This window comes from Erythrolamprus reginae, chromosome 2, assembly GCF_031021105.1.
Source record: "Erythrolamprus reginae isolate rEryReg1 chromosome 2, rEryReg1.hap1, whole genome shotgun sequence".
NCBI classification, from domain to species: Eukaryota; Metazoa; Chordata; class Lepidosauria; order Squamata; family Dipsadidae; genus Erythrolamprus; species Erythrolamprus reginae.
In genome coordinates this window covers 250,438,127-250,464,621 of record NC_091951.1, presented here as the reverse complement: position 1 = coordinate 250,464,621, position 26,495 = coordinate 250,438,127, and the positions used below count along the sequence as shown (strand labels likewise).

At 38.4% G+C, this 26,495-nt stretch overlaps 1 protein-coding gene across 1 annotated transcript in view; it reads left to right on the top strand.

Annotated features, from left to right (window-relative positions):
* Positions 1–25,770, top strand: part of LOC139159552 (SUN domain-containing protein 3-like) — a 61,958-nt gene extending 36,188 nt beyond the window's left edge. Inside the window, exons 9-16 of the mRNA XM_070736863.1 lie at positions 2,475–2,530; positions 4,748–4,788; positions 15,169–15,325; positions 17,865–17,949; positions 18,522–18,631; positions 20,934–21,101; positions 22,975–23,064; positions 25,624–25,770. Coding sequence (XP_070592964.1) covers positions 2,475–2,530; positions 4,748–4,788; positions 15,169–15,325; positions 17,865–17,949; positions 18,522–18,631; positions 20,934–21,101; positions 22,975–23,064; positions 25,624–25,770 — 854 coding nt within the window. The remainder of the gene's footprint in view (positions 1–2,474; positions 2,531–4,747; positions 4,789–15,168; positions 15,326–17,864; positions 17,950–18,521; positions 18,632–20,933; positions 21,102–22,974; positions 23,065–25,623) is intronic.
* Positions 25,771–26,495: the final 725 nt, after the last annotated feature.

The window sequence follows — 26,495 nt, the reverse complement described above, 5'->3', positions numbered from 1 at the left end:
CTCATGCCCTCGACTTTCCACTCATTTATAGAGGACTATGTCTTCCCTGTTGGACAGTCCCAGCTCCAACTCCTGCTCCTCTGAACCAGGATCCAACTGCAGATTCTTGCAGGATGAATACGCATGGAACTGCACAGCGGAAGTATCCAACCTGCAAACAAGGGCATGTTATTGTATATCCTATGACCGTTCACCTTTTTCTCAGATACAGATTTTTCTCTCAGTACTGAAAGAGCTTCTGTAAGAGACAATTTGGGTAGGTGGTTGAAGTAAATGAAGGCTGTTTGAATGGTAAGTATCGGTAGAAAAAAGTGAGATTTTAAATGCTCCTTCAGGTAGTGGGAAATGGTTGTGTGTGGTGATATTTTTCTTAGATGCACTTCTATATTACTCGGTGTTTATAAAACTAAAAAGCTTTTCTATTCTTTCAAAAGGAAGGAGAGAACGCACCCAGTGTTCAATAAAGTTGCCAAATAAACATTTTATAAGAGTTTAAACAGGAATCGGGACTGTCGGTTAATATGGAAAAATCAGAGATTATGTGTTTAAATACAGATCAGAGAGAACAGATAGAAATCAGGAAAGAATCAGGGTTGAAATTAGTACTTAAAAAAATAAAATATTTGGGAATTTGGTTTTTGAAAAACCCAGTGAAAATTGAAGAGATGAATTATAGATTAATATGGAGGAAAATGTTGAAACAGATGAGGAGCTGGAAAGAGAAAAAGCTAAGGAGACTCGCTAAAATAAGAGCATTAAAAATGATGATAGCTCCCAAAATGATGTACCCTTTTCAGGTGCTGCCGGGGGGGGGGGGGCTATCCGCATGTAAGGTTAAAGAGTGGGACAAAAAACTAAATTATTGGATTGAAGAAGATAAGAGACCAAGAGTAAGGAAAAAAGTGGTTAATTGCGAATGAAAAAGGTGGGATGGGGAGTTCCATGTTTGGAGCTGTATAGGGAAGCTTTTCAAATGGAAAGGTTAATGGAGTTGCAATTATGTGAAAATAAATGGGTGAAATTGGAAAAACAGATAAACGGGATGAAGAATAGAGAATTAATATTTAGAAAGTGGAACAGGAGCGACTTAGGTAAATTAATAGGCCCCATGAAAGGGACTATGGAAATTTGGAAAAAATGGCAGGGGAAAATAGGATTATATAAATCTAAACCGTCATCGCTTTATGTAATAAATAGATAAAATGAAACGAATTTAAATAGGGTTATAGGAGAGTTGAAGGGAAGAGGGACAAATAAGATAGAACAATTATACGAGAAGGATGGCAGGCCAAGTAGAAATCATATAGAATGGTGGTTAGGTAAGGGAAGGTGGCTACAAATTAATGCAATATGTAAATATCTTAATGAAAGGGAGAATAAAGAAGTACTATGGAGGGAGGAGACAGGGTTAGAGAAAATAATAAGAGAAAAAAGTGAGGGGATAAAGGCGCAAGCAACCAATATATATAAATTGCTAGTGCAGTCAAAAGGGGATATGATTGATGGATTGACTAAATGGTGGCAAAATGAGATACAAGTAGAGGTACAAGAGATGGAAAATATAGTAGAAAATATAAGGAAAATTAAAAATACAACAATCAGGAAAATGAGAAGGAAAATATTACATAAGTGGTATTTTACTCCCGTTCAACTCGCACACTTTCAGCAGAATGTCAGGGGGAATTGTTGGCATGGGTGTCCAGACAAAGGAGTGTTCATGCATATGTTTTGGGAATGCCCGATAGTGCAGGAATTTTGGCAAAAAGTGAAAGAGGATATCAATAGAATGCTAAATATACAATGGACAATCACTAAGGAAATGGCAGTACTAGTAAAAAGCAAGGCGATGGGAGAATTTAGAGAAATAAAAAAAGCAGCACTAGAAAGCGCTCAGGCAGTAATAGTTTTGGGTTGGAAGGATGCGACAAAATGGACAATGCAAAATTGGTATGGGTACATGATGGACCACATTCAATTTGAAATTATGGAAAAAAGGATAAATTCGGATAATGAAACTGAGTTGGGACAGCTGATGGGATGGTGGGACAAGGTATGACGATATATGATGAGCAGAATCCGAGACCAAGCTACAAGAAATAAATTGGAATCACTCTATAATATGTAAACAGATATATTGCTCTTGGGTTAAGTGGACTATACAAGAAACTCCCCCAATTTGGTGGTGGGGAATGTGTGTGTGTCGGGGTGGTGGGCACAATTCATTATGCACTATTTTATGTTGTGTTGTTAAAAATCAATAAAAATATTGTTTAAAAAAAAAGTTGCCAAATTTCAGTGTAGGTAGGATTAATGTCCTTCTTAAAGAGTTTTGAGAAAAGAGGATAACATGCTAGAGGAACATCTTTCCTAATATTCTGTGTAATTTTAGCAATTTCTTGGACATGAAGCTTCAAGACAAAAGGTATTTGTAGAGTTCATTGTAGAAACTTCCCAGTTTTGTTTGTTTCTTACAGGCACCGTTTACATTGCTTGTCAATACCTGCAATTATCTGATGGCCTGTCATCCAAGGTAAACACCATTGCATGTAAGGGACAGAAAAGGAAGTCATCGAAATAGTTTGGGGACAGATTGGGGAACTCATAGAGAATTTGAGAATTTGGTCTCAAGACAAAAAGGCTGCCACACACAAAGATCCTTTCTTCAGTAACAATTCTCAATGGAAACAAGCCCTTGCTCGATAATAAGAGGCCATCAAAGATGATGTTCACATTTGTTTTCTTGGGTTTTGAGGCTACCAGAAATGTTGTATCTGGAAAACAGCAAGTGAATTTGTGTATAATCTGTCATCATGGAAGTGACAGTTAAAATCTGGATTTTATTTTTTAAATATAAAAGAATGGCTCAAGTAGCAAACTTGGCTCCACTACTTTTGCATTCTCCAAAAATAGGTACTCCTTATTTAGTGACTGCAATTGACAAACTACAACTCCGTTGTTCAGCAAAGCTGTCACTAAGCAAAAAATCACATGACCACAATTCTGCTTATTATTTTACTTCAGCTTTCCCTTGCTTTGAAGCAGGGGTGTCACAATCATGGCACAGCTGCATCACACACTGGCCACCCCCACACCCCGGTTTAGTGAAGGGGGGAAAAGTCACAATACGTCACATAATGACAACATGACAACATGAGTTTGACATCCCTGCTTTACAGCATTAGGATATAACCCCAAACAGTTGTGTGAACCCAAGCATAAGAACATAAGAAGAGCCATGCTGAATCAGGCCAAAGCCCATCGAGTCCAGCATTCTGTGTTACACATTGGCCCCCTAATTGTACATGGGGATCTTGAGCAGAAGGAGAAGGCAAACCCCTCCCTTTCCCTTGACCCCCAACAAATGGTACACAAGGGAATCCTGCCTGCCTCAACCAACATAGAGGCGGCACATGGACATCCATTTCAATAACCACCGATACACTTGGCATCCATGAATCTGTCTAATCTTGCCTTGAAGCTATCAAGGCTGACAGCTGAATTCCATAAACCAACGACCCTCTGGGTGAAGAAATATTTCCCTTGATTTGTCCTCGCTTTCTTACCTATGTGCTTTAAGGAGTGCCCCCTTGCCCTAGTATTGTGTAATAGAGAAAAGAATTTTCTCTATCCACCTTTTCTATCCCATGCATGATTTTATACACTTCGATCAAGTCGCCCCTTAAACGCCGTCTTTCAAGGCTGAAGGGACCAAGGCGTTGCAACCTGGTATCATAAGGGAGGGGCTCCAAGCAGTGTGGAAGGTGTAGGGAGAACTCAATTTATGAAGAACCTGGAGAAAAGGCCAAATCATATGCCCCCTTTCCCCTACTCCCCATCGTTTGAAATGCTTACCCTGGCACTGAGATAATTAGAAAAAATGGGAATGGTGTTTGCATTTACATTCACTGGAAAGAGAGTGAACAGGTACATGATGGGGAATATGCATTGAAAGGAGTGTAGCTGCAGCTTCTTGGGAGGCAAATGCCTTCAGGGGTGAAAGTGACTAGGATTTTGTCAATTCCAGGCAGCAGCTGCTTCCAGGCTGTAATCAACTAATTAACGTTACACAACTGAGCCTGTTAAGTTGTTCTCAGCAGTTTTGGAGTAACCACTGCTACACAAACAAGCAGCTCAGGAAGTGACAGCTTGCTTGGGTTTGATATAGCAATTAAAATGCTGGCTTAGAAACCAGGAGACACTGATTTCTAGTGCTGCTTTAACCTTGAAAGTCAGCTGGGTGATCTTGGCTCAGTCACACACACTCACCTTAACTCACTTCAGATTGTTATTGTGGGGAAAATAAGAGGAAGAAGGTATTTTGGGATATTTTGTAAATATATATATATAATGGAAAGTAGGATACAAACAAGCAAACATAAATTAAAATGTATTGGCTCTACCAGAGGGTATGGGATAAGCACAAGGCAATGTGGATAGGTAACCAAATGATGTTGTAAAGATAAATGTGGTTATTGATTCCAAAGTTAGTTTTTCATCATCTATGTAATGGTAAATTCTCACTATCTGAGGCAATCACTAAATGATAAGATTATAATTTACTGCATAATTCTGGCTGGGTAGGTATGGAATTGAATTTAAGTCAAGAAGCATATACTGTGTGTATATATATATATATATATATATTCTAAAATGGTCATAAATTAACTACAGTTAACTATGACTGAGGTCCATGTTACAAATTGTTCATATAAAAGTTGAATCATATATGTTTTTTTCCTTCCAACAGGAACTAACAAAAATGTATGAAACTGAGCTGAATAATCTCTGGTAAGGCTATTATACATCCCTCCAAAATATCTTAAAGAAAAAGACTTTACTCATTAATTAAATGTATAAACTGCTTAAATCTATCTCATGACTCTGGGAAATTTACAAAATACAATAGTTAAAAACAAGAATGCACACAAGCTTTTTTTTAAAAAAAAAAGTCTAGAAATCGTCACCCAATAAACCAAAACATTGGAAAGAGGCCTCTCCCCCTTCAAACCTAAAATATGAAAGAAAAGTTATGGTTTAAAGGAAAAGAACTGTACAAATCTCGGGGAATGTGGCTTATTGAAATGCAGCCAGGCTTAGAACTACAGGAACTAAGACAGGGCTGCCCAACCTTGGCAAATTTCCAGAATTCCCCAGCCAGGCATGCCTTGGTCTAGGAATGTAAGCCTCAAGCTTCTTTCTTTCTTTCTTTCTTTCTTTCTTTCTTTCTTTCTTTCTTTCTTTCTTTCTTTCTTTACTTACTTACTTACTTACTTACTTACTTACTTACTTACTTACTTACTTACTTACTTATTTGTTTTTTATTTATTTATTTATTTGTATGCCGCCCGTCTCCGTAGACTCAGGGCGGCTAACAACAGTAATAAAAAACATCATGTAAATCCAATACTAAAAACAACTAAAAACCCCTTATTATAAAACTAAACATCCATACAAACAAACAAACATACCATGCATAAATTATAAAGGCCTAGGGGGAAAGAATGTCTCAATTCCCCCATGGCTGATGACAAAGGTGGGTTTTAAGGAGCTTACGAAAGGCAAGGAGGGTGGGGGCAATTCTAATCTCTGCGGGGAGTTGATTCCAGAGGGTCGGGGCCACCACAGAGAAGGCTTTTCCCCTGGGCCCCGCCAAGCAACATTGTTTTGTTGACGGGACCCGGAGAAGGCCCACTCTGTGGGACCTAACCGGTCACTGGGATTCGTGCAGCAGAAGGCGGTCTTGTAGATACCCTAGTCCGGTGTCATGAAGGGCTTTATAGGTAATGACCAACACTTTGAATTGTGACTGGAACTGATCGGCAACCAATGCAGACTGCGGAGTGTTGGTGTTACATGGGCATTTTTGGGAAAGCCCATGATAGCTCTTGCAGCTGCCTTTTGCATGATCTGAAGTTTTCGAACACTTTTCATACGTAGCCCCATGTAGAGAGCATTACAGTAGTCGAGCCTCGAGGTGATGAGGGCATGAGTGACTGTGAGCAGTGACTCCCAGTCCAAATAGGGCCGCAACTGGTGCTCCAGGCGAACCTGGGCAAATGCCCCCCTCACCACAGCTGAAAGATGTTTCTCTAATGTGAGCTGTGGATCAAGGAGGACACCCAAGTTGCGGACCCTCTCTGAGGGGGGTCAATATTCCCCCCCAGGGTGATGGACGGACAATTCGAATTGTCTTTGGGAGGCAAAACCCACAGCCACTCCATCTTATCAGGGTTGAGTTTGAGTCGGTTGACACCCATCCAGGCCCCAACAGCCTCCAGGCACCGGCACATCACTTCCACTGCTTCATTGACTGGACATGGGGTGGAGATGTAAAGCTGGGTATCATCAGCGTACTGATGATACCTCACCCCATGCCCTTGGATGATCTCGCCCAGCGGTTTCATGTAGATATTAAATAGCAGGAGAGAGAGGACCGACCCCTGAGGCACCCCACAATGGAGAGACCTCGGGTTCGACCTCTGATCCCCCACTAACACCGACTGCAACCGACCTTATCTCATGTACATTAGGGTTAAAATAATAGGTTGTCCAATCCCATCATTGGCCTACACCAGGGGTAGGCAAAATTGGCTCTTCTATGACTTGTGGACTTCAACTCCCAGAATTCCTCAGCTAGCATGATTGGCTCAGGCATTCTGGGAGTTGAAGTCCACGTGTCATAGAAGAGCCAATTTTGCCTATTCCTGGCCTACACCAATCCCTTTGGAGGCAATCCTAAGACTGAAAACACATTGGAAGTCCTCTCTGGATAAATATGCATTTGCTTTTGGTTAGAGACTACAGTGCAACATTCTTTCACACCCAAGGAGAAAATATTTAAGCTGCAATTCTATCCGCCTTTCTATGGAAGTAAGTTCCCCTGAATTCAAAAAGATTCATTCCTGACTATATTTAGGGCAGGGCTGTCAAATCCAAGGCCCATGGGCCACATCCGGCCCGCGGGACTGCCCTGGAAACAGTAAAGATTGGCTTCTTGGTGCCTCTGCTGCCACTAAGTGATGTTGAGCTGACCATGCCCACTATGGCCACGCCTACCTCCCCCCAAGATCAAACACAACCCTGATGCGCCCCTCAATGAAATTGAGTTTGACATCCCTGGTTTACCGTATTTGGGTCAGGCATGCTTAATATCTCCTTTCTTGATTCTAACATCCTTCAGATTCAGCGGAAATGCCTTAATATCCAGTCTTATGTAACCACAATAGTTAGCTGGAGAGATGGTGATTTAATAGAGGAACTCCTTGTGTACCTGAGGGAGGTCGGCGGACCCACCAGGAAGCAGGGAAACCCCCTTTGCCAGCACACGAAGAACTGATCTTCAGATCGGCCTGAAGCTGTGACGCTCCGACTCCATTAAGGAAGCTGTGAGAAGGCGGCGGTGAAAGCTTTGGAGTGAAATAAGTGAAGAGATTCCTTTTGATCGATCGTTGTTTGTGGATAATAGCAGATGAAAGACCCCCTGTTGTGTCCTTTGTATTGTTAAGGAAGAGTGCCAAAACCTTTGAGAAAAGCGGCGACTGCGATCCTTAATTGGCTGATGGCGGCAGAGAACAAACAAGACTAGGCAGATCGAGCAGATGTGATTTAAAACCTTATACCAACTGAACTTTTTCTGCTGGACTCTGTTTGTGATTTTGCAGTGAAAGATTGGAAACAACGTGTGATACACAACATTTGGGGGGTGAGAAAGTTTTGGATGTCTTGATGGTAAGAGGAAGTTTTTGAACAGATTAAGTGGATTAGAACGAACTGAGTCGGTGACAAGCCACAAGAATCGGAGGTTTTTATATACTTAATCTTTTTCCTTTTTTTTTTACCCTCTCTTTCATCTCCCCTCTGTCTAACCCCACTACTTCACCTCACTTTTGATTGCATATTGACTCTGCATTGTTGTTCCAGTTGTCAGAAAACAAACAAAAAATCTACAAACTTTTGAACTTTGATTCCCTATTAACTCTACAACGCTGTTCCCTTACTGATAGACTGTCAGAGATTGTCAGAGATTTCCTTAATCAGAGACTCTCAGAGACTGAACTGTGACTCAGCGCTATTGCATCAGCCCAAGAAGAGAGAAAAAGAAAAGGATTTCCTTCCCACTCCTGAATATCCCTGTCTACTATTATTCTCCTTTTTCTCCTTTTTCCAGTTACAGTTATCTTCCTTTTTTGAATACTCTATATGTGATTTGTTGCAATGTTGAGAATAACCCCTTGATTGTTTGATTTTTGAAAACATTTTCGAAAACATTCTACATTGATATATTGCCATTACATCTATATACTGTCATTGATAATACTTTATACTGTTATATTATCATCATTACTAGAGATCTATTGAATCTATGAATTAATTGGATTACTGAGCTAGATTTATTTACGGATTTATATCTAAACTAATACTTTATTTATTTATTGACCTATATACATATATGCTGATGTGTTAACCTATCTACTTATTATATACTTATTTACCTATCTATCAATCTAAACACTACAATTTGTCAAACAACTGTATTTAACTACTATAACTATTAATTATTATATATTAATTGAAAGTTATTTTTCATTACCTATTAATTACTCAATTCTTCTAACCTACTCTAACCTTCTTGAATACCCATATCTAGAGCATTAATAATACTTATTAGATATTGACATAGAACTGTATATTGATATTTTTGAGTCTTAAGAAGTGGATTATAGAGCCTATTATAATATTATTATAAGCTATCCTACTATAAGTTTATTATAAGTTATTCTATTAAGATTAATATAAATTAATAGTATCGAACATTTTGAGTATAAGCTAAACCCATATTTCTGTATCTCTTGCTATACCCTGTCTGACTTTCCCATAAATATTCAAAATGTCATTTACTAATACAAATACAAGTACTAAAGCTTGGAAGAAGGCAGCACCTCAACCTTCAACTCCGACCATCCAGCGTAATTTAGAAAACTCTTCTACTGACAAAACATCAGCTGTACAATCAGACCAAGCTGCACCCATTACCCTAGCTTCCCTACAAGAGATAATGATTAATATGCAGAAATCAATGGATCGTAAGTATGAATTAATGATGGAAAATATGGGTGCAATGAAGGAAGATATCAAGGAAGAGATCAAGAAAATTGACGATCGTGTTGGACAGCTTGATGAGAAGATAGCGATGATGCATGGAACCCTCACACAGAATGATGAAAAAATTCAAAAAATCGAGGAACAAAATGATAGAATGGAAACCAGGTTGCAATACGCAGAAAGTAGGACAGAATACATCAATAAAAATCTGGAAGAGGCCATTTTAAATCTTGAGCTTGAGAAATCAGCATTCTTCTTAAGGTTCCAGAATATTAGCGAATCAAGTGAAGAGAACCTGCCTCAGATTATGTCAGAAATTCTTGCACCCATCACAAATAAAACCCCACAGGAAATGTATCAGCAAATGGATGAAATTTACAGATTATCTACAAGTTACGCAAAAAGAAATCGCCTACCCAGGGAAGTACATATTAGATTCACTAAACGTACTATAAGAGATGAAATCTACAATATGTCAAAGGAAAACCCTCCATCATATAAAGGAAAAGAGATCATAGTCCTTCGTCAAGTTCCTAGACGAGTGCGTGAAAAGCGGAAACCCTATCAAACCCTAGCTAATAAACTCAACAGAAACAAGATACCATTTAGATGGCTGACACCTGAGGGCATGCTTATCTCCTTAATTGACAAAAAATACAAAATAACTTCGATAGAAGATGCAAGAGACTTTTACGATCAAGTCATCAAAAAGGTAGATGAGGAATGTATTAGGGAGCAAGAATCAAAAGATAAATCTAGCCTGGATGAAATCAGCTCTGAAGACACTCTCGCAGACAAGGAAACTGGACTTAAATTAACAGAAGAATATGGCAGAGACGGCCCAACAACAAGATCTCAAGCGGAGGCGAGAAAGGAGAAAAGAAGAGAACCAGCAAACTAACTTACATCACAAAAAACCCTTACCGAATAATGAAATAAGACTATTCTCTATCAATATCAACGGCCTCAACTCTCCTAGTAAAAGGAAAAAAACATTCTACAAAATTGAACAACAAAAAGCAGATATAATCTGTCTCCAAGAAACGCATGTAAAAAAACAAGACCAATTAATCTTAAACCATCCCAAGCTTGGAGAAATCTTCTCATCCCTTGCTGAAGTCAAGAAAAGAGGAGTAGTACTATACATTAAATCTAAACTTAACCCTAAACTAATTTACACAGATGACAACGGACAGATATTAATAGTACAAATTACATCAGGAACAAAAAAAATACATATAATCGCAATCTATGCTCCCACAATAAATCAATCCACTTTTTATGCAAAGCTACATCAAAAAATCACGGAATTAAACTTAACAAATATAATAATAACAGGCGACTTCAATGCGATAGTAGACAGGAAAAAGGATCATAAAAGCACTAAGCAAATGAAAAAGAGAAAACAACTACCGACAACTTTTGAACAACTTACAACTGAATTAGCACTAAAAGACATATGGCGTCACTTTAATCCAAACAATAGACAATATACTTTTTTCTCTTTTCCTCACAAGTCATGGTCCCGCATAGATATGGCCTGGGCTGATTTAGAATTTATCAATGAAGTAACAGACATACAAATACTTCCAAACTCCTGGGCAGATCATAACCCCATATTGTTGAAATGGAGAGATTCAACTAATAACCATTCAAGACGATGGACTATGAACCAAACAATATTTAAAGAAGAAAACTTTCAAAAAATGTTAAAACAACAATTGGGTGAGTTTCTCCAAATTAACAATGATGGTAACACTTCCACACAAAACCTATGGGACACAATGAAAGCCTATGTGCGAGGAACCTATATTGCATACCAAAAGAAAAAGAAAAAACAGAAACAAAACAGCCTATCCACACTAAAAATAAAACTTCAGAACCTTGAAAAAACCCTACAAATGAAACCAGACAATGCCGAAATTTTAGGAGAATTGAATATTACAAAACATTATATAAACCTGCAAACTCAAGAAGAACTCTCACATAAACTAAGGATTGCCAAACAAAAGCACTTTGAATTTGCAAACAAACCTGGGCGATGGTTAGCCGCAAAACTCGCTCACCAAAAAGCAGATAAAATTATAGAGGCATTATATGATCATACAGATGCTTTAAAAACAACACTCAGCGATAAAAAACAAATAATTAAATCTTTCTTTGAGGAATTATATAAAAAAGATGACGTAAATGAACAATTAATAAATAATCTATTCAAGAACTTAGAAAATACAGAAAAAATAAATAAGGAAGATCAGGATATGCTAAATGACAAAATAACATCAATGGAACTAACTAGTGCAATTACAAAACAAAAAAATAATAAAACCCCGGGCACAGACGGTATACCTGCCGAATTCTATAAACAATTTCAAGAAATTCTGGAGCCTATAATGTTACCCCTTGTTAATGAAATACTCGAGGGTTCAAAACTTCCTTCCTCCTGGAACGAGGCCTACATAACTTTAATACCTAAAGATACACAAAATAGAGCTCACATTCAAAATTATCGTCCAATATCCCTGCTTAACTCAGATTATAAAATCTTTGCATCCATCATAGCCGAAAGATTTAAACGAATATTAACTGTTAGAATACATACAGACCAAAATGGCCTCCTTCCGGCAAGAAACATAACAACAAACACAAGGATTATTTTGGACTCTTTAGAATACTATGATAAAAACATAGATAAACCAGTAGCATTCCTATTCGTAGATCTACAGAAAGCTTTTGATAGTTTATACTGGCAATTCTTTACAACACAAATAGCGTCAATGCAATTTGGTAATAAATTTACAGAACTCATTAAAACTATATACTCAATACAAACAGCCAAAATACTGATAAACAATGATATGACAGAAACAATAAGTATAAAAAAAGGAGTGAGGCAGGGCTGTCCCTTAGCCCCTCTGATCTTTATCTTTGCACTAGAAGTTCTACTAAATAAAATAAGACACAATAAGGAAATCCAAGGATTAAAAATTAAAAATGAACACTATAAACTTCAAGCTTTTGCTGATGACATGGTGTTCATTGTACAAGACCCCTTAAAATCTGCACCTATCCTAATTAATGAAATAAATAAATTTGGAGAGATTGCTGGATTAAAAATTAATAGAGAAAAAACAAAAATGATAACAAAAAATATGACAAAAAAGCAGATATCGAAATTAGAAGAATCCACTAAAATAAAAACTGCCAAAAAAGTTAAATACTTAGGATTATGGATTACCGCAAATTGTAGCACTATCAAGAAAGACAATTACGATAAACTAATCAATGAAACGGACAAAGATTTTTGCAGATGGTCGAAACTCCCACTCTCTATAATGGGGAAAATTGCTGTAATTAAAAGTAATATACTTCCTAGATTTCTATACCTTTTCCAAACTGCACCCATTAAACTAAATAGGACCTTTTTCAAAAACTTACACACAAAAATTCGCAAATTCATATGGACAAAAAAAAAGGCCAGGATAAAACTTAAGGACCTACAAGACCATAGGTCAAGGGGTGGTTTTGGGTTACCAAACATGGAACTATACTACCATGCCTCAATTGTAAACCTACTGAAAGAATGGATAATACTTAAAAATTCTAGAATATTAACACTTGAAGGCTATGACCTTCAATCCGGATGGCACAAGTTTCTGATGACAGACATAGATAAAATACCAACATATTTCAGATCACACTACATCCGAAAAACCTTAATTAACACCTGGCACTTCATTAAAAAAAACCACTACCTCTACATCCCAAAATGGATTTCACCAACAGAAGCCATTATATACCCGAATGCATTAACCCCTGATAAAATTATAACATACGACCAACTACTAAACGAAAATAATGAGCTAATTCCTAAGCAAAAACTCATGGAAAAAGGTATTAAAGTAGATTGGTTACACTACCTACAAATAAAATCAAAATATAATGAAGATAAGAACAAATCAGACTTCCAAAAAAATAACCCCCTCGATAAAATAATCTTTGGTCCACAAAAAAAGCAAATATCAAATATATACAATATCCTCCTTCAACACGATACTGTTGAAGAAATAGTTAAAGGATCTATGATAGCGTGGTCACAAAACTTTGGATACACAATTTATTTAAACGAATGGGAAAAAATTTGGACTGCTAACTATAAACTAACGATGGCAACCTCATATAAGGAAAACCATTATAAAATGTTCTACAGATGGCACTTGCCACCTGCTAGACTTGCAAAAATGTATCCAAATCTATCACCATTATGTTGGAAATGCAGAGAAAAACCAGGTACATATTACCACATCTGGTGGACATGTGAAACCACCCAAAAATATTGGGAAAAAATTAAAACTATACTAGAGCAAATTACCTCTCAGACTATCCATGCGAAACCCGAACTATTTCTACTAGGAATCACAAGACAAAATTTTAGTAAAGAAAACAGATATATTATAATCCATATTATTACAGCCGCACGGATTTTATATGCACAATTTTGGAAGCAAGAAAAAACCCCAACTACTCTATCACTCTTGATTAAAATAATGGAATGCGCAGAAATGTCCAAACTAACAATGGAACTGCAAAACAAGGATGAGACAGATTTCTACAAAGCTTGGGATAAATGGTACCTCTGGTTAAAAAAAAGGAATTATCTAAAAATTACCCATCAAGAAAAATATCCAACAAAAACAACTTGAAAAAATAGCAATTTACATCACAAATCATAACATCAAACTGAAACAACAAACTGTAAACATCGATCGACACAAACTCCAACTTTACAAAGAAAATAAACCCCTAAATGAATTATATATATTGGCACTAAAAACTACATTCAAAACATATCAATAAAGCCTTAGGGTAAAACACACCAACTACGAACTCAAACTACAGGCCGCAAATCATGAAAGACCCAGCTCTAACGCTGGTTTTCGCTCATCTAACCCCCCCTCCTTCCTCTCCCTATCCTCCTTCCTTCTATATCTACTTCCATCCCTTCACAACCCTCTTCTCCCACTCCCCAATTACTACATAAGTAGAATGTAAAAAATGTACAATATGCATATCTCTTTTGTCTTTCTGTATCTGGTTTTTATTGTATATATTTAATAAATTTATTTTCAAAAAAAAAAAAAAAAAAAAAAGAAACTCTGCCTTTCTTAAGTTAATAGCATGGTTATTAAATGAATCTGGCTTCCCTAATTGACTTTGTCTATAAAAAGGTTGCATAAAGATTATCACAACACTGGGACTCTGCAACCGTCATAAATATGAATCAGTTGCCAAGCATCTGAATCTTTGTCATGTGACCATGGGGAGGCCGCAACCATAGTTCCCTCTAAGCTGAGCAGTGAGCAATCGCTCACTTAAAAATCATCATCAACTCAGAGTTTTCCAAACCTGCCCAGAAGCCGAGAGGGAAAGAGTGAGAGGGAAGGAGAGAGAGAGGAAGAGAGGAAGAGAGAGAAACAGATAGAAAAAAGAGAGGAAGGAAAAGAGAAAGAAAAAGAATGGGAGTAAAGAGGAGAGAAAGAAAATCAAAATCTAGTTGAAACTAGCTCAACTATTTAAGTGGCATTTTGATATTGATAGAGTTGCCCTATTATGAGCTCACTGTTATAGACACACAGTACAGTATTTTATTTTGAAATTCTCTGAGACAAAACAGGGTGGGTTTTTTATTTGTTTGTTTGTTTGTTTGTTTGTTTGTTTGTTTATTAATTATTTCTGTGCCACCCAGTCCCGAAGGAACTGCCGCTCAGACACTATACTTTTCTGCCCACCCCCCCAAAAAATTAGAGGGAACACTGGCCGCAACAGTCCTAAATGTGAAAAGTGGTCGGAAATCACTTTTTTCAGTGCCACTGTAATTTCAGACTTATTAAATGAATGGTTGTAAGTCAAGGACCAGCTGTATCACACTAGTCTACAGCAAAAATCCAGGCAACACTAGACGGAAGCAACAATAGAACGGGTTTGTATCCTTTTGTTTTGCCATTTAACAGTTTTTCAGAGTTTTGCGTATAATCCTGACACCCATTTTCCCTCCTTTATTACAAGGAAATCTCAACATCTGCTGGAAGATCAATTCCATGAAATTCAGGACCTTAAGAATGAAATGGATCAACTGCATTCTGAGATCAGCAACCTCCAGAAAGGCATTCTGCAGTCCACCAAGCAAATCCTTCAGGAAAGTGACTTACCAGGAGAAGAGAAAGTAGGAAGCTGCAACTAATCTCAGAAATTCTCTGGTTTCGATCTTTCCAGATTATAATTTTCTTTTGCACATCTATTAGCTACCATAGAATGTCATTTTTCCCCCTTTTACAAAACTGAAGTCTGTTAGTTGTTCTCATGGCCAGCCTCTCTCGTACCAAATATGCTTAAAAAATACAATAGGGAAAACATTGAACCACAGTGAGGGCTTCTTTCCTGCTGCAAAAGGGTAAATTATAATTTCATACTGGGCACTAGTATTCCATGTTGCATCCAGTTTTGGTCGCCACAATATCAACAAAATGTTGAGAAACAAGGATGGTGCTAATTGGGTATATCTACTCTAATGAAAAGAAGGATTAGGGATGACACAAAAGCAGTGTTCCAATATTTGAAGGACTGCAGAGAGCAGAGAGCATCAACCTGTTTTCCAAAGCACCTGAAGGCAAGACAAGAAACAATGGATGGAAACTAATCAAGGGAAAAAGCAACCAAGAACCAAGGAGAAATTTCCCAACAGGGAGAACAATCAACCAGTGGCATAGTTTGGACAATCCTAGACCTATGGTGGTGAATCTATAGCATCATGCGAGAGGTGGCATGCAGAGCCCTCTCTGTGGGCACGTGCGTCATCACCCCAGCCTAGCTCCATCGCATTTCTTTGTCGGTTTCATTTTCAGGGAAACAAAAGTTTGTGGGACTAAAAAAAAATATTCACTCAATCAATTCCAACTTCTCATGAAAGGAGAAGATCTCACAAAGTTGGAATTGATTGAGTGATATTTTTTTTTAGTCCCACAAACTTTTGTTTCCCTGAAAATGAAACCGACAAAGAAATGCGATGGAGCTAGGCTGGGGCGATGACGCACATGCCCACAGAGAGGGCTCTGCATGCCACCTCTCGCATGATGCTATAGATTCACCACCATAGCTCAGGTGTTTCCCAATGGAGGAGATGGGGTCCTCCTCCTCCTGAAATTCATTACGACACAGAGCCGCAATGCAACCCTGGATTGTATAGGCCAGGGGTAGGCAAAGTTGGCTCTTTTATGACATGTGGACTTCAACTCCCAGAATTCCTGAGCTAGCATGATCGGCTCAGGAATTCTGGGAGTTGAAGTAAAAAAGTCATAGAAGAGACAACTTTGCCTACCCCTGGTCTAGGCTCCTTCTGGCCTCAGTTGCTTTTCCTGCAGAGCTGCCTGTGTTGGGGTGCCATGCCTCCCTGCCAGCCAGCTGAAATTCGGTGCACTGCTCCTAGGCTCATCAGCCTCCAGATTCCCACCACCCAGCACCAGTTTTGGAGGGGTGGGGTGGAGAAACAGATGAAGGCAATGAGAGAGAGAGGGAGGGAAGGAGAGAGAGAAACAGAGGGATGGAAACAGGGTGAGAAAGAGAGAAGCAAAGGCAGAGAGAGAGAGAGGGAGGGAAAGAGGAAGAGAAAGAAAAAGGCAGAGAGGAAGGGAAAGGGGAAGAGAGGCAAGGAAAGAGAGAGAGAAACAGAAAGGGAAGGAGAAAAAGAGAAATGATATTACAAAAGTTTTTATTGTTATTGAGCATAATATTTCAAAAGTAGAAAAAATGAAGGGGCATAAAAGTGCATTTATCACATTTTTCATAGAACAATTAGCTGAACTCTGCCTTTATCATTATTTTAGGTAGTAAAACCTCAGTATTCAGTTAAATTGCCTTGTTGGCACTTTGCGACAAGTAAGTGGGTTTTGGCTTCCAGTCTCTAAAAGGTTCGCCACCACTGCCCTAGTCATAGGTTTCCCACTGTTCATGATAGAGATGCTTATAATAAAAGTTGTTCTAGTATGTTTTAAGTCTTTATGGTGAAGACAAAACAATTACTGCTTTTGGAGAGTTGAGTGGTATAGAAATTAAATAAAATAGTAAATTATGGGATTATCCTTTACCAAAAGTTTAAAGGAAATTTGTATATCTCCAACCTACTACATGAGATAGTCTGTTTGAATTGATTGATGACTCTAAGAATTATTAAATCTACCTCTCCTTTCTACATACTTTTCTTCTCCACAGAAGTTCCAGCCTTTATGTCTAAAAACCATGAGCATTGCATAGAGATTTCTGCACTGATATAAATTTTTGTCTTTTGACATTAGCCCCCAAATGCCTGTGTCCCAGGGCTGGCTATAGTGTATGCTTCATAGACATCATCTTTTCACATAATTAACTGACAGATGAAAACATCTTAATGCTAAGCACCACCAACCATTCTTCCTTAGCTAAAATCTGATAGAAAAATATTATTAGATACCAGTTAATATTCCTTTATGGGCTATTCATTTGGGCACATTTATTTCCTGTCTTTACTCAGCAAACTTGAGAAACAAACCATTTGCCGAGTTGGCAAATTTTGGCTTTTTTGACATGATGCTTTATTGTCCATATTTGTGTATCTGTTGTTAACAGTTGGAATTAAGTCTATGGTTCTATTCATAACTTACGATGTCTAACGTATGTAACTGATATTTGTATAAATCATTTCCCTGGTGTATTTTTCTTCTCCTTTGCAGGAAATGATTGATATGCTGAATTTGGCTTTTAAGAAGATTTTTGAAGACGATATACAGAAGGCTGACTGGGCTCAAAAGTCAATAGGTAATGTCCTGAAAGATGGAGTGGCTTTGGTTTTGCAACTCACAGCCAGGAGTGTCTTTGCATAAACTGCGAGTTGTGCAGTAGTTAAACCCAGTTCTGGATCTTGAGAACCTGGTTGCCCTTGAGAAGTATCTGAAAGCTTCGGTTGATTTAAATGTTTAATGGGCATCACATTTGAATCCCTGAACTGAAGCTTCTGAACTGAAAGTGATTTAAAATCATATCTGACAGATTTTTCTCTTTCTACACTAAACTCTACAAAAGATGAATTACTATTGGATAATTACAGTATATATGAGTGAATTTAATTTCTGATGAAAAGTTTCTTTATATTTTATTCTGTGCTTATTCTAGCCTTTATAAAAGTATCATCTATCTACATGGAGACTACGCGGGAACTAATATTGGGAAATTACATGTGAATGAATGTAATTTCTGATAAGAAATCTCTTTATATTTTACCCTACTAATTCTAGACTTTAAAAAACATGTGTCACAAGAAAATACATCTAAATGTTCACTAGAAATAGAAAACAACTTGAGGTTACATAATCATCTGTCTGTCTGTCTAGGAGCCACGATTGATAAAGACAGGACATCTAAGTCTTTCGATTTTTTACACCAGGAAAACTGTTGGTTTCCATTTATCGCTTCAGCCAACCCTCCTGAAACTATTTTACAGGTGCAGTATTTCTATCATTGCTATTAGTTAATTAAGAAGAATAGTACAATTTCTCAGCTAGAAAAATAGTACTGCCCCGAGTCCAGTTTCTATCTCATAACTATATACATGTCATTATTTTCTTCTGAATGTTTTCTTTAACTTCTCAATCTAGCCTACACTATAGCCCTTGGATTTCCTAGAGATCTTGTATTCCAGATCGAAATGTTGATAAAATCTGACTTCATTTAATTTTAAGGAAAGCTCAGTGCTTTCCTTAAAATTAAAGGATGCACATATTTGTGAATGGCTCTGCAAACTTTTTCTGCAGTTCTTCAGGGCCTGTTTTGTTCTGACTTGAAAATCTAACTGTTGCTTTTAATTGCATTAAACTAAGGCAGAGTTCAGAAGTTACAATAATATGATTTCGGTTGGTTTAGAGCAGGGAGAGGGAGGGTGAAGAACTACCAAATTTTTTACTACCACACTGTGGGCGTGTTTTATGCAGGACGCGCTACATTTTCTTTCAACATCTTTCAGTGCAAATTGGGTGCTCTAGGGTGGAGTTCCAATTTCGCTACTCCACTGCGTCCCCTCCCATCCGGGCAGTAGCCCAACCCTGGGGAGGGATGCACAAAACTCTCCAGCTCAAAAACAGAATATTCCAGAGAAGAACAAAATCTTCTCCTTTTTATGTTGTTTCTGAATGTATATCTGGAATAGTTTGTGAAGTTCTGAGTTGCTGTATTTAAGAAGATTTTAAATGATGGCAAAAGCTGTGATGACGCAGTAGTTAGAATGCAGGATTGCAGGGTAACTGCTCACTGCCAGAAATTCAATCCTGACCACTTTAAAGTTGATTCAGTTTTCCTTCTTTCTGAAGTAGGTAAAATTTGGGGCTGCTAATGTTGTAAACATCTCAGAGAGTGCTGTAAAGCACGGTGGAATGGTATATAAATCTAAGTACTATTACTATTGCTATAGTGTAGACTGTTTCTCCTTATTTATGCTTTCTGGACGTTGGAAAGCAAAAGAAGAATTCTCTCCCATTTCTATAGAAGTCTTCATTATTGGGCTTCAGAATGGAAGAAAATGGCCCCTTGTATATTGCTGAAGCATTGGCTGCTGGTGATAAATGCTTGGTGATAAATACACACACACACACACACTTCAAAAAGATAAAGGGAACACTTAACACAATATAACTCCAAGTAAATCAAACTTCTGTGTAATCAAACTGTCCACTTGGGAAGCAACACTGATTGACAATCTATTTCACATGCTGTTGTGCACATTCAACTTTGTACAGAATAAAGTATTCAATGAGAATATTTCATTCATTCAGATCTAGGATGTGTTATTTGAGTGTTCCCTTTATTTTTTTTGAGCAATACACACACACGTTTATTAGTAAGGAGTATGCATAAGCACACTATTGTGCCTACCATCCCTGTCTTATTGTCCTATTTGCTTGTACCTACTTTACTTATCTTTGTGTTTATATCAATACGTACCTGCTATTACTTACACGTTTTGATAAACAAACGCATAAATTTAAAAAATAAAATAAATCTGCCAACCTTCTGGGAATATTTCTTTAATCCCATCCATCCCCTTTCTCTGTTCTTTTCACCTTGTACTCTCCTCACTTTATGTAATCCTTTTTCCCAATTCGTCATCCAATCCCTTCATTTCTAGAGGGATAAAAATAAAAATGTTGGAGATCCTGGTCCTTTCTTGCCCATCCTCTTCACTACTCCCCTCAATGAGATTAAAAGGCAGATAGACAGAAAGAGAATGAGAAAGAGGGAATGCCTCATTTACAACGGAGGAATGAGGGAAGAATGACATTTTCCTGGTTGCAAATGATTGGAAAATTTACAGTAGTTGGGATATTATTCTGGTTTAATTACAAAACTCTATTTACCCACTAATAGTTTACTTTGCTGGTGTATCTGACCTCTTAATAAGCCAGAGAAAACACAGATTAGAGGTCAGAAGTAATTTTGTCACACATTCACAATAAAGTTCACCCTACTCATGGAGAAATCCCAGTAATTATTGTACTCACACATCAAATCAATCTGCAGGACCTGAATTCATTTTTTAAAATTGATTTTTAACAATTTTAAGATACCCACAACATAAAACAAGTGTATAGTGAAAAGTGCCCACCACCCAACAAGCATACATACCCCACCATCAAATTGGGGGTGTTTCTTGTATAAACCATTTTAACCCCAGAGCAATGTATCTATTTACATATTATAGAGTGATTCCAATTTTGAGCATTTTATTTATGTGAATGGTCTCCTGTTTGTAGCCGGATGTTTACCCTGGAAACTGCTGGGCATTCTCAGGATCTGAAGGCCAAGTCGTAATTAAGCTGCCTGAAAAAGTCCGACTGACAGCCGTTACAGTTCAGCACATCTCTAAAGCAATAGCTTTTTCGGAAGGAATCACAAGCGCCTTAAAAGATTTTTTGGTTTATGTAAGTACAATACTATTTTAACTTATCTTATATCTTTCCTCTAACTCCAATTTAGGAAGCACCAAGGCTACTATGCCCTTGATATTGAGCTGAAATAGGATATGGAGCCATTCTGGTATCGAGGTTAAGATGAAGGATTAGAAATCAGTGCTCCGAGTTCTATTTCTCCCTTTAGTATAAAAGCCAGCAGAGTTTAGGCCAGTCATTCTCCCTCAGACCAATTCATCTCTCAAAGTTCTTGGGGAAAAATGGGAGGTGGGAGCATTATGAACATATAGCAATGAGCTGCCAAAATGTTTACTGCCACACTGTGGGCATGGTTTATTTTGTGGGTGTGGCTTGCCTGCCATGTGACCAGGTGGGAGTAGCTTGACAATCATGTGACCAGGGTGGCTTAAAGGTCACCGGGGTGGCTTAAAGGTCATGTGACTGGGTGGTAGTGTCTTGACGACTCTTTTTCAGTTGATTAAGTCACGTTATTTGAATAGCCACCAAAAGGACAAATGATAGACAGCATTATTTGTTGAGGAGCACAGTAACATTTTAAGGTTTTGTACTAAACCCATAAGGTTCAGTATGATAACAGATTAAGCAAGTAGCTCAATTTTCTTTAATTGCTATAAAAGTTAAGATCTAGATAATGATTAAAATGATTAAAGTGTTTATGGGTAAAACATACTATTTAATTATTTCCTATTTTAAAAGCAATTAAGGATCATACTAAGGTACTAGAGAAGGAAGGACAATAAAAAAATTATTAAGTATTCTATAAATAGTGCATGAACTTACAACTCCCACTGTGTCCCCCTCCCATGGGGGCCGCAGCCCATTATTGTGTACAGATCTTAAATTGTAACAAATAAAAGTAAGATACAAATTTAAGAAAAATATTAATCAATACCTTAATTTGTGATATGCAAGCTATTGCTCCCTTCAAAAAGCTCCTTTTGAAGGGATTGGTACATAATACACTGCCAGGTTCTCTGGACTGGCAACCTATCAGTAGAGGCTGGATAAACTAGCAATATTTGGAGTAATGAGCTAAATGGCCATTCCCCCTGTAGAATTCTAAGACAAGCAATTATATCTGCCCAACTCTATCAGCTTCCACTCTAAGTAGTCTATTAATTTCTCTTATCCAATGACATGGCCTCACCTTCCCTGGTGTCTTTAATTCAGAAAATGACTAACAATTTCTTTGCTGCTTCCCATATGAATTCATACTGTCCCTTTCCCTACTCCATAGGATACTTCCATAAGGTCCCATAATCTGGGACATTTCCTGCCTTCACTACAACCCCTGTACAGGATAGTGATTTGGAATACAATATGTGGGAGGAGGAGGATGAAATGGACAAAACCTTTGCCTGCTACTTCCAGGGAAAGTCAGAGTCCAGATCAGTACACCAGAGTTGCTGAAAATTAGCAGCATAGCTTTCTGACATAAGCCCTAACATAGGCATCTTAACATTCCTATATCTTCTCTTCTACTCTTTCTTAGATATATTTTACTATGAGTATATCCTCTATATAACCTACATCATGTATTTTACTATGTGTATACCCACTAAAACCCTCATTGTGTAGTGGACAAAATCAATCAATCAATAAATAAAATAAACATGTTAAAAATAATCTGGCAATAACCAGGGTGAAAAATCACACCACTCTCCGTAGCTCTCTGCCCGTTTCTAATAAAATAATTCTGCTCAGCATTAAAAGATTGCCTGCTTGTCAAGACTCAAAATTCCTTTTTTTTTTTTTTGTTTCTGCATTGACCTGCCTTTGTTGGCCAAGAACTGCTTCCAGGTTGTCCTTCAGGGCTGCTGCAGCATTCAACTCTTCTACACTGATTCCCTCCTTTTAATTTTAGGGGCTAAATGATGAAACAAAAGAGGAGATCCTGCTGGGAACATTCAAGTATGATAATGAGAAGGAATTAATTCAGACATTCCAACTGAAGGTAAACTAGAAATGGGAGAAGTGGGGTAGAGGTAAAACTAAAGTAGGATAGAGTAAAACCGAAGGGGCTGTGTCAGAGGGAGTTGTTTTGAAAGAATATCTCCAATTTCTGCCCCATCTACTAAAAATCAGACAACTTTTAATTCAGTACTTTAAGGAGTGGATTAGGCCAGAGCTGGAAAACCAGAGCTCCTCCTGAGGAAATATAGTTTAGATCAGTGATTTTCAACCTTTTTTGTGCCATGGCACATTTTTTACATTTACAAAATCCTGGCGCAAACCACCAACCAAAATGACCCTCTAACACAGTACATATTATATATATAGTTAATACAGTGATCCCTCGAGTTTCGCGATCTCGATCTTTGCGAAACGCTATATCGTGATTTTTCCACCCAATGACGTCACTCCCTTCCTTTCTCATCTTTCTTTCTCTCTCTCTTTCTCTATCTTGCTTCTTCCTCTCTCACACTCTCTTCTTCCCTCTCTCATCTCTTTCTTTCCTTCTCTCTCTTTCTCTATCTCTCCCCCTCTTGCTCTCGAGCGGCGGGCGGCACCCAGGGAAGGTTCCTTCGGCCGCCCAGCAGCTGATCTGCTCAGCAGCGCAGTAGCAGCGAGGAGCCGAAGATGGGGTTTCCCCTTTGCGTGGGCAACGGGGAAACCCCATCTTCGGCTCCTCGCTGCTACTGCGCTGCCGAGCAGATCAGCTGCTGGGCGGCGAAGGAACCTTCCCTGGGTCTTCAACTCCCAGAATTCCCCGCCGCCCACGCAAAGGGGAAACCCTGATCATGCACCGAGCGGCGGACAAGCGGCGGGCGGAAAAGCGGCGGGCGGAAAAGCGGCGGGCGGAAAAGCGGCGGGCGGAAAAGCGGCGGAAAAGCGGCGGGCGGACAAGGGGCGGGCGGACAAGGGGCGGGCGGACAAGCGGCGGACAAGCGGCGGGCAGAAAAGCGGCGGGCAGGCGGGCAGGCAGGCAGCTCCTCAGCTGCTGGGCGGCGGAAGGAACCTTCCCTGGGTCTTCCCAGGTGCGGAAGTAAAAACACCATCTGCGCATGCGCGGCCATGGAAAAAGGGGCGCGCATGCGCAGATGGTGTTTTTACTTCCGCACCACTACATCCCAAAAAATCGATTATCGCGAGGGGTCTTGGAACGGAACCCTCGCGATAATAGAGGGATCACTGTAATATAGTTCAAATATCTATATACACCATCAGGATAGACATAACCAGCTGAGGCTTCATCTAGTGGTGGCAACATTTACCTCCAGTTCTGACCAGGATTAAAAATCGGGACCATGGGGAGGAGTAGCAGCTTCAACTACTCACTGCAGCCACACGATGACAAGTGTGCAGCAGCCTGAGCGGGGACCTTCCTGGGTGTGGATGAGAGGCGGCCTGCTATTGGTTCATCGCTAGTGGTCAGGATGAATCCTAGAATGTGATTGGTCAGTGAGCATTCCCTGTGCCTCCACTCTTCCTGTTGCTGATAGCTGAAGGGATTGTTTATATTCGGATGGAGGTGGCTGGCGGCCGGCCGGATAAATGGCCTCCGCGGGCCATAGTTTGGGGACCCATGTTTAATTTCCCCACGGAACACCTGACCATGTCTCACGGCACAGTAGTATGCCGCGGCACACTGGTTGAAAAACACTGGTTTAGATAATCTGTGGCACTATAAAGATAGTCCCCGACTTACAGCAGTTGACTTAATGGCTGTTCAAAGTTTCAGTAGCATTGAAGAAAGTGATTTATGACCATTTTTTCACACGTGTAACCATTGCAGCACCCCTATTTGTACACTTGACACCTGACTCACAATTTGGACAGCTGCAGTGTCTCGGGGTCCATGTGATTAACTTTTGCAACCTTCTGACAAGAAAAGTCAATGGGGAAACCAGATTCACGTAACAATTTGTTAAGTAACAATGTGTTTCTAGTTAAACAAATGTGGCAAGAAAGGTCGTAAAATGGGGCAAAACTCACTTAGCAAAGGTCTCACTCAACAACATAAATTTTGAGCTCAATTGGGGTCATATGTTGAACTCTATCTATATTGATGGGAGCTAATGGGACATAGCAAAACAAAAAACAAAAAAATCCCACCACAAATCTTCTTTCTGATGTATAACAATCCCAAAGCAGTTATATCAGCATTTGGGAAACAGGTCTACAGATTTATTTTATTTATTTATTTGATTTTTATGCCGCCCTTCTCCTTAGACTCAGGGCAGCTTACAACATATTAGCAATAGCACTTTTTTAACAGAGCCAGCATATTGCCCCCATAATCCAGGTCCTCATTTTACCCACCTTGGAAGGATGGAAGCCTGAGTCAACCTTGAGCCGGTGATGCGATTTGAACCGCTGACCTACAGATCTACAGTCAGCTTCAGTGGCCTGCAGTACAGCATTCTACCTGCTGCGCCACCCCGGCTCTTGTATATAGATATACAGTATAGGCTTTGCACTCTTCTATTAAACCGATAGAGCCATTCAAGAGGATGACTTCATCTCGATTGCTTTTTATTATGATTGTTCTTTTCCCTCATCTACATTTCAGAATGAACAAGAGAAGGCGTTCCAGTATGTAAAGATCAAAGTGGAGAGCAACTGGGGAAATCCAGAGTACACGTGCATTTATCGAACCAGGGTGCATGGAATGATGGCCAATATAAACCATTTGGGCAAGAAAGTGGATGAAATCTAACAAGATAAATAAATCCTGCGACTTTCCCATATTAAATTTAAATTAAATTTATTAAATTTAAAATATTTTGTTGGTTCTTCCAAGACAAACACCACATCATCTGCGAATGCTTGTGTTTTATAAATTTCTTTTTTAATCTTCAATCCTTTTATTTCCTTATCTGCTCTTATTTTAACAATGTCTCTAATGTTAAAATAAATAATAGTGGCGATATTGGACAAGTTTGTCTTACTCCTCGTTGTATATGTACTTTTTTGGTCTGTTCACCATTTATTATAATTTTAGCTGTTTGTTCTGTATATATAGTGTCTATTATATTTAAAAACTTTGTTCCTACCTCCATCTTGTTTAGTTGTACTTTCATAAAGTTCCAATCTACATTATCAAATGCCTTTTTCACATCCAAAAATATAAGCACCATTTGCTTTTCTGGATGTTGCTCATAATATTCTAATGTATTTACTATTATTCTTAAATTATTTTTGATTTGTCTTCCTGGTAAAAATCCATTTTGATCACTATGTATCATATTATTTATAATACTTTTAAGTCTATTAGCAAACATTGATATAAAATTTTTATAATCTACGTTTAATAGTGAGATAGGTCTATAATTTTCAATTTTTTCTTTTTCCGTGTCAGCTTTATGTATTAAAGTTATTAAAGTTTCTGACGATGTTTTTGGTAATTTACCTTCTATCAATATTTGATTATATGTCTCAAGC